The following is a 10,441-nucleotide window of genomic DNA, read 5'->3' on the forward strand; positions in this document are numbered from 1 at the left end:
TCATCACCCTGGACACATGCACCAGCCCTCCCTCCCTCAGCAGGAGACCAGCAGGAGGCAGAATTCCTGCCCAGTAATGAGCAAACACCACAAGTTCCCCAAAAGCTTCAAAACTTCTTCCCAGGAGGCCAGATCTGATTTCCTGAAAGGAATTAAAAGTGCTGCCCAGCAAATGTGTCACAGCCAGAACACTACAGAAAGTCACTTTATATGCTGCAGATTATTGCACCAATCAGCTCATTATAGACCAGCAGAACATTACATTAATTCCTTACATCCAGAAAGATACATGGTCAGACTGTCTTTTAACACCACTGGCTTTTCTAGACTGTTTCCTCTACCTTCTGACAGATTAAGGCTATGTTCACACATGGTATTTCCATCAGTCTTTTTTTCAACCAAAACCAGAAGTGGGTTAAAAACACAAAGGCTGTGCAAACCTTTCCATTATAATTTTGCCCTGTCAATTAAACTCCTGGTTTGGGTTGAAAAAATACTGACCAAAAGACCGATGGAAATACTGTATGTGAATATAGCCATAAAATGATATATATAACAGATTATGCCATTACTGGCCTCTGTATTTTTTGAGCAGGTGGTACTTTTTATGGGCTGTGCAAAATGTTACCAATGTTGTGCAGAAATTACCATTAGGTGTAAGTGCCTTGATAATGCTTGTGCAATTTTTCTTTTAAAAGCTTGGCTAAAAAAAAACAAAAAACAAGTAGCAGAAGTGGAGAATTGCGCAAAAATGAAAAAAAAAATCCCACATGATAAATCATCCAAAAAAAGGTAGCTAATCTGAAACCACGCCTCCTGGAGCAGAGAAAGCTGAGAAATAGCAAACGCGGTATAAAATATAGAAATCTAGCTCATTTGCCTTGATAAATGTGCAAAACCAAAATACACTATGCGCAAAAACCTCACAAAAGACCACAAACATGATACATTTTCCCCATAGTGATACTTTCTGCAATCGATTGTAGAAGCCCCAGCCATCCAGACACCTCTGATGGCAGCATATCTCTCTGAGAACAAAAGGGTCAGGCATCCAACAAGCCTAACCTTTCCCTCTCATTTAGCTTCCATCCACTAGAGAAAACCTGCACAAACTGGTGCTAAAATGACATCATATTTGGATCCACATCCACAGCATGTCAGTTTTGGTGTGCAAAGCAGATTTTAGAAGAGGGTGGGGGCAAGTGAATATATGTTTCTTTATCATCCTACCCTCAGACCCCTTACATATACAATGAATCTATGCTTGGAATAGATTTTTGGTTCTGTTATAAAATGGTCACTAGATGGCAGCACCTTCCCTTTTATCCGGAAAAAAAGGTCTTTTGTTCCATGTTTTGTCTCTGGGTGGCGCACTAGTCATAATAATAATAATAATAATAATAATAATAATAATAATAATAATAATAATAATAATAATAATAATAATAATAATCTTTCTGCAGGGTTTTAGTGTTTTGTATTCAGTAATGTGTGACAAAACCCTGGGGAAGAGTAATGTTCTTACAAGAAGCTTCTAGGTGCTATATTTCTCATTCCCATTAGTCTATGTATCCAGCCCTCAGACTATAAACACTTGTTTTCCCATTGAGCACAGCCTCATATTACACATGATACCTTAGAGATATAGGTAGATATAGCAGTAGGTGTTAGCTGCAGGCCTATGCAACACATGATGAGTACAGGGGTATCTGCAGCCCTATGTAACTACAGGCTGATAGAAGAAGTCCTGCAGTCCTATGTAACTACAGGCTAATAGAAGAAGTCCTGCAGTCCTATGTAACTACAGGCTGATAGGAGAAGTCCTGCAGTCCTATGAAAGTCCATGACTGTTATCATATATGAGGATATCTGCATTGCTATGGGGTAATATTCTCTCCAAAACATTTTTTATTTAATACAATTTCTGTTAGAAATTTAGAATATAAAGTGCACCATAACAACCCTTCATTTACTACAACCTTAAAGACACAATTCCCCTAATCTGTGAACATTATAACTCATGGTATATTGTAAGTAATGGTATATTATAACTATTGGGATATTATAACTGATGGTGTATTATAAAAAATGGTATATTATAACTGATGGTATAATATAAGTTATAATGTACCATTAGTTAAAATATACCATTACTTACAATATACCATCAGTTATAATATCCCATTAGGTATAATACACCATTACTTATAATACACCGTTAGTTATAATATACCATCAATTATAGTATACCATTACTTAATTTACCATCAGTTATAATACACCATTACTTATAATAAACCATTACTTATAATATACCATTAGTTATATACACCATTAGTTATAATATACCATCAGTTATTTAGATGTAATGGTATATTATAACTAATGGTTTATTATAACCAATAGTATATTATAACTGATGGTATAGTATAATGGAGTATTATAATTAATTGTGTATTATACCTAATGGTATAATATAACTAATGGTAGATTATAACTAATGGAGTATTATAAGTAGTGGTAGATTATAACTAATGGAGTATTATAAGTAGTGGTAGATTATAACTAATGGAGTATTATAAGTAGTGGTAGATTATAACTAATGGAGTATTATAAGTAGTGGTAGATTATAACTAATGGAGTATTATAAGTAGTGGTAGATTATAACTAATGGTATGGAATGTGATAAGTAGCGGCTCTTCCTATGGAGGCTTCTGGAACAACTGTTTCATGCAGGTTAGAGACTCATTGGTGTCAGTGTGAACTCTTCATCCTAAATCCAGCGACCACCTCCCCCAGACCCTGCCGTGTGAAAACACAAAGTGTTACATTAAATAAACGCAGGGATCGGGTTACCTGTAATGAGCCCAATGCAGACACATGTGGAAGATATTACCGCACTGCTGTAGTCACTGAAGCCACCAGAAGGGCAAAGGAGGAAGAAATACAAAAGAAAAGTAGAACAAACCCCTAAAACTAAACATTATAACGTTTTACCAAATCCAAGAAGAGACTACGACTCTCATTCCGGGCAATGCTTTACAGGGGTTGTAGTAGGGAAAAAACAGCTGGAAAGCCGCAGAACCTCAATGATGATGAAGATGATGATGGGGATCATAATGATAGGGAGCTTCTTGCTGTTACTTTCATCACATGATGTGTAAATAAAACGTGTTCCATGGTTGGATTTGCCGTATCAATTTGTCGCTAAAACCAGAGAGTTCTCTACTAATGTAATCGACGTAAAACGGCGCAAATAATTATGGCGCAAATGTGCGAAATCTGCGAGTGGAGAGAAATGTTGGTTTATAACCTGTCATGGCACACTATACAGCAGGTAGCAAATACCGCACAGTGTGCATATGATTCCACACAAAGGATCCTTAATTGTAATGAACGTGTTCTACGGATATCGATATGTCCAAGATATTTCATCATATAATAAATCCGATATCGCACAGTATAAAAAGAGATTTGTCTGATGTGAATGATGACTCAATGTTACTATAAGGGTATAAACCCACACACCGTATAAGCAGCGTATTTACTGCTGCGATACGCAGCAAACACGCAGCAAATACGCAGCAGATTAGATCTAAATAACTGAACACAGCATCAAATCTGTTACAACAAATCTGCTGCGTATTTGTTGCGTATCTGCTGTGTATACGGTGTGTGGGTTTGTACCCTAAAGAAAGTATTAAGGTATGGGGTTATATAGCACAATGCAGAGCTACAATATTATATACTATTATAATTCACTTATATGAATAGTACTATATTACAGAGACACTACATCGAGTTATAATGCAGATATTACAATCCCCTACAGATATACCGCCTTACCAGGTCCCAATGCTGTGATATCACCTACAATATTACAATGCTGTGATATCACCTACAATATTACAATGCAGTGTTATCTCATACAATATGACAATGCAGTGATATCACCTACAATATGACAATGCAGTGATATCACCTACAATATTACAATGCAGTAACATCACATACAATATGACAATGCAGTGTTATCACATACAATATTATAATGCAGTGTTATCACCTACAATATTACAATGCAGTGATATCACCTACAATATTACAATGCAGTGATATCACCTACAATAATACAATGCTGTGATATCACCTACAATATTACAATGCTGTGATATCACCTACAATATTACAATGCTGTGATATCACCTACAATATTACAATGCAGTAACATCACACACAATATTACAATGCAGTGATATCACCTACAATATTACAATCACACACAATATTACAATGCAGTCATATCACATACAATATTACAATGCAGTGTTATCTCATACAATATTACAATGCAGTAATATCACCTACAATATTACAATGCAGTAATATCACCTACAATATTACAATGCAGTAACATCACATACAATATGACAATGCAGTGTTATCACATACAATATTACAATGCAGTGTTATCACCTACAATATTACAATGCAGTGATATCACCTACAATATTACAATGCAGTGATATCACCTACAATAATACAATGCTGTGATATCACCTACAATATTACAATGCAGTAACATCACACACAATATTACAATGCAGTGATATCACCTACAATATTACAATCACACACAATATTACAATGCAGTCATATCACATACAATATTACAATGCAGTGTTATCTCATACAATATTACAATGCAGTAATATCACCTACAATATTACAATGCAGTGTTATCTCATACAATATTACAATGCTGTGATATCACCTACAATATTACAATCAGATACGATATTACAATGCAGTGATATCACAATATTACAAAGCTGTATACTGAATACAGTATTACAATGCAGTGTTCAAATACAATATTACAATGCAGTGATATCACAATATTACAATGCAGTGTTCAAATACAATATTACAATGTAGTGTTCAAATACAATATTACAATGCAGTGATATCACCTACAATATTACAATGCTGTGATATCACATACAATATTACAATCAGATACGATATTACAATGCAGTGATGTTACAATATTACAATGCAGTGATATCACATACAATATGACAATGCAGTGTTATCACATACAATATTACAATCACATACAATATTACAATGCAGTCATATCACAATATTACAATGCAGTAATAGTACATACAATATTACAATGCTGTGATATCAGATACAATATTACAAAGATGCATTGATGTAATACAGTGATAAACTGCTGTATATAAAGGAGATATAGCTGTTACGGTGTTGTATAGGTGCAATGTTACTATGGAATAAATGTTACTATGTAATAGATAAAATGCTAGGGAGGTTGTGTGTTACAATATATAGATGTACATGTATCATTGTTACAATCCAAAGATACAATGCTAGAAAGGTTGTGTGTTACAGTGTCACAATATATAGATGTATATATGTTATTATGGTATGACAATCCATATATACAATGCTAGGAAGGTTGTGTGTTACAGTGTTACAATAGACAGATGTATGAATGTTACAAACAGATACGATGGCAGGGAAGTTGTGTGGTACACTATATAGATGTATAAATATTACTATAGGAGGTTGTGTGTTACAGTGTTATATATGTATATATGTTATTATGGTATAACAATCCATAGATCCAATCCTAGGGAGGTTGTGTGGTACAGTATATAGATGTATAGATATTACTATAGGAGCTTGTGTGGTACAGTATATAGATGTATAGATATTACTATAGGAGCTTGTGTGGTACAGTATATAGATGTATAGATATTACTATAGGAGCTTGTGTGGTACAGTATATAGATGTATAGATATTACTATAGGAGCTTGTGTGGTACAGTATATAGATGTATAGATATTACTATAGGAGCTTGTGTGGTACAGTATATAGATGTATAGATATTACTATAGGAGCTTGTGTGGTACAGTATATAGATGCATAGATATTACTATAGGAGCTTGTGTGGTACAGTATATAGATGTATAGATATTACTATAGGAGCTTGTGTGGTACAGTATATAGATGTATAGATATTACTATAGGAGCTTGTGTGGTACAGTATATAGATGTATAGATATTACTATGCATCCGATGCTTCCCTCCGGTGACTTGTGTGCCGGTTCTGTTTATGTTCGGGATTTCGGTGTCTTCAGGTTTAAATCTTTAAGTTTCCTCCTTTATTTTTGAGAAACCAAGAAAAAAAGGAGAGAACTTTTAGCTGAGAACCCGGAGAACGCCGCCCGCGAGCTGATTGGCTGCTGCCATCCGTTGCTGACACTTGATTGGTTAGAAGTTGTGGAATGGGGCGTGGTTTTCTGAAAGTAAAAGCTTCAGCTCGCAGAAAAAAAGTTTGGAAAGTTTTGGTCTCGGTGCGGAGCGGGAGCAGCGATCGGAGAGCGGACGGGGCAGCCGGAACCTGTGTGGCCTGCAGGAGGAGGAGGATGGTCCGGAGCTGAGCTGCTCATCCCGGCCTCTTACCCACCTCCTCGCTTCTGGATTGGGGAGCCGGTCCTGCTTCCTGGGCTGTCGGATTCTGGTGCCCACTTGTCCTGCTGGACCCTGGAAGAAGGTCGTGTCTGCCCCCCTGTCCTGCTGGATTCTGGTGCCTAGTCCTGCCCCCCTGTCCTGCTGGATTCTAGTGCCTAGTCCTGCCCCCCTGTCCGGGCATCAATGATGCAGGCTCGTTACTCTGTGGCTGAACACAACGCCCTGGGGGTAGTGCCCTACCTGAGTGAGCAGAACTACTACAGGGCAGCTGGCACCTATGGCACAATGACCTCCCCGATGAGCGTGTACCCCGGGCATGAGCAGTACACACCGGGGATGAACAGGTCTTATGGACCTTACCACCACCACCATCAGCCCTCAGCCCCCAAAGACTTGGTGAAGCCCCCCTACAGCTACATTGCCCTGATCACCATGGCCATCCAGAATGCCCCTGAGAAGAAGATCACCCTGAATGGCATCTACCAGTTTATCATGGATCGATTCCCCTTCTACCGGGAGAACAAGCAGGGCTGGCAGAACTCCATCAGGCACAACCTGTCCCTCAATGAGTGTTTTGTCAAAGTGCCCAGGGACGACAAGAAGCCAGGGAAGGGCTCCTACTGGACCCTGGACCCCGACTCCTACAACATGTTCGAGAATGGCAGCTTCCTGAGGAGGAGGAGGAGGTTCAAGAAGAAAGATGTCGGCAAAGAGAAGGATGACAGACACCAAAAGGAGCCAAACAAACTGCAGAGCCCCAGCATGGAGCTGCCTAAGGAGGCCCAACATGACCACAAGAAGGTCATCATCAAGAGTGAGTCCCCTGAGCTGCCAGTCATCACCAAGGTGGAGAACATGAGCCCTGATGGTGGCAGTGCCATGCAGGACAGCCCCAGGAGTGTGGCCTCCACCCCATCAGTGTCCACAGAGAGCTCCATCCCTGACCACCACCCCTCCAGCAATGGACTCTCAGGCTTCAGCGTGGAAAACATCATGACCCTAAGGACTTCTCCTCATGGGGAGCTGAGCCCAGTGTCTTGTAGAACAGGTATGGTACCCTCCCTGCCCATCACTTATGCCCAAAGCCAGCCCTCCATCTACAGCCAGGCCTGCACACAGGCAATGGACGCTGGTGGCAGCTACCAGTGCAGCATGAGGGCAATGAGCCTGTACACCAGTGACAGGTCAGGACATATGTGTGTGCCCACCACACTGGATGAGGCTGGCACTGACCACCACAATGGGACAACATCTCCACTGAACTCCATGAGCCTCAACAACCCCCAGGAAAGTGTCCTGACCTCCAGCCATCACCAGCAGCAAGGAGGGGCATCAGGACAACCCCCCTCCTGGTACCTCAACCACAGTGCAGAGCTCAACCACCTCTCTGGGCACAGCTTCACCCCCCAGCAACAGACATTCCCCAATGTTAGAGAGATGTTTACTTCCCACCGCCTGGGCATTGAGGGCTCAGCCCTGGGGGAGCATCAGGTGGGCAGCAATGCCAGCTGTCAGATCCCTTATCGATCCAGCCCCTCCATATACCGTCATAGCAGCCCCTACTCATATGATTGCACTAAATACTAGCCCCCCTGCCCCTCTCCATGAGAAGCAGACTGCATTCCAGGTGCCAACCATGTGCCCAAGTGCCAAGTAGGAGGGTATCTCCATCCCCAACAAAGACTATTGTAAAATGGAAAACTTTGCCTCCTAAACATCCAACCAAAGCAGAATTACTTGAAAAAATGGAGAAAATGAAAGGTGAATGGAGAGAAATAAGGGAAATGTTAGCCCAGCCATATATGTGTCCATGATAAGGGGCAGGAAGGTGTGAGGGGCACCAAGGTGTCTCCTGGGAGGGCTCCTGTCTTTACACTCCTTTCTATTGATATTTAAAGTTGAGGTCACTGGATTCTTCTGTTGTTCCATTGTTGCTGTTCTGTTGTTACCTTGTTGCTGAGGTCTTGTCACTTTCTCCCTTTGCCTTGTATACAGCCAGGTGTAGACCTTACAGATTATAAAAAGTTTATAATTTATTTTATATTTTCCCTACCTTTTCCCTTGTTCTTATTATTTCTGTGGTTTATCGTTGTTGTCTCCTTGTGTCTTAATATTACCTGAAATAAATCCTTGTTGGTTCCAGCTTCTGTATGGTCACGTGTGCCTCTTATTTATGGGAGGGGCTTGGGGGGGGGGGGGGTGCTGCCAGGCTGTAAGGGCGACAATTAGTGGAAAGTTCAATGTTCAGATGTTATTGAATACATTTTATTTTCCTCCTCGGATTATTGACCCCCCCTTTCCCTTCCCTCCGTGTTGTGGTCATTTCTGGGTCATTCTGCGACATTTTAGTGTCAGGTTATTTACTCTCTTTGCCACAGAAAATGGGAAAAGCTGTAAAATTTCTGAGAGCTTTTTCCACAATGTTTATTTATGAAGCAGAAGCTAAAGTGTGGGATGAGAGAATTCCCGCAGCTGCAGGGGGAGCCCGGAGCCTGCGACATCTCTGCACTAGAGGTATGGGGGGGGGTCCCCCCATTATTCCTCTATATGCAGCAGCCACCACAGGCAATGTGCGACACTCATGTCCAGTATTTTTTTCTTTACTATATATATAGTGTATATGTATGTGTGTGTGTGTGTGTGTGTATATATATATATAGATATATATATATATAGATAAATATATATATATATATATACAATTTGATTATAATTTCTCTACTAAAAAGTTAACATTTCTACAGACAGAAAATAAGATTACTTTTTGCGCCAATTTCAGAGTTTGTCTCCAGATCGCCAGAATGACTGCTATTGTTCTCGTTTTATTGGTGTGGAAGTGATTCCCTGTCATTCTTTTATGTTTATTGATCTGCAGGGAATATTAGGGAATATTATAGCTATCATTCAGGCTATTTGTTGTGCTAGTTTACACCTCCTGTACATTCGGATATATTTAAGTGCCCATTCACATGCAGCGGTCAGAGACAGTACATATTGTCTCTTCTATTCTTGTTCCTCTTCAGGCTTTGTGACTGTAGACTTGTGACCATGACCTCTGCTCCATATTCTGTTATCCCCAATGGCTTCCTTATATCCCATTCCTTTCTATGTGTGTCCCAGGTATATACATATATTCACTTTTACAGACTATGTAAATAGCAGGATAATTCCATAATATCTAATGCCTGACCTTGTATCTGTGAGGAAGAATATTATAATAATAATAATATTATATGAGGCCGCCGGTACTATAATAAGGGTATGTTCAAACATTCAGCTACTTAATTGCAATTAATGAAGATAAAGCCGGGAATGAATTTGAAGGGGGAGGATCATTCTTTCCTTTCTGACCTGTCCTCAATTTATAATCTGTTCCCTGACTTTGCAATTGCAATTAAAAAACTGACAGTGTGAACACAGTTTAAAGGCCAAATAATAGTAGTAACATATTAATATTAGAATATTCTTATTAGAACTGAATGACTGCACATTATATCGGCGACTATCGGGGAATTACCGAGGGATATTTTATTCCAGAGGAATTATGCTCCATAGTCGGATTATTTTCCTTCGTTACACATCATGAAGCTGCTCAGAAATGTCATCATTTTATTTAGTTTTCTCACATTTAATGTTTCATCAGCCTAAAGTTCTTGAAAAATGGATTTCTTGCACAAAGAATAATAAGGTTTATCGGTATAATTTACATTATTTTTATTAGGGTTACTTTTTTTATTGGATTATCAATATTATATACATTTATTATTATTATTATTATTATTATTATTATTATTATTATTATTATTATTATTATTATTATTATTATTATCAGTTTTCTGCCGGGATTTGCCACCAGTAGTCAGTAATAGTAATTACACTGATGATTTTCCACGTCTGGTGTCCTGACCTTTCCTTGTTCCATATGCGGGGATGCTG

General features: G+C 39.1%; 1 protein-coding gene across 1 annotated transcript; it reads left to right on the top strand.

Moving 5' to 3' along the window:
- Positions 1-6,405: 6,405 nt before the first annotated feature.
- Positions 6,406-8,580, top strand: FOXC2 (forkhead box C2). Its single transcript, XM_069968609.1, has one exon. The coding sequence runs from the start codon at positions 6,689-6,691 to the stop codon at positions 8,090-8,092; it is 1,404 nt and encodes a 467-aa protein (XP_069824710.1). The 5' UTR covers positions 6,406-6,688; the 3' UTR covers positions 8,093-8,580.
- Positions 8,581-10,441: the final 1,861 nt, after the last annotated feature.

Source organism: Dendropsophus ebraccatus, chromosome 4, assembly GCF_027789765.1.
Source record: "Dendropsophus ebraccatus isolate aDenEbr1 chromosome 4, aDenEbr1.pat, whole genome shotgun sequence".
Lineage (NCBI taxonomy): Eukaryota > Metazoa > Chordata > Amphibia > Anura > Hylidae > Dendropsophus > Dendropsophus ebraccatus.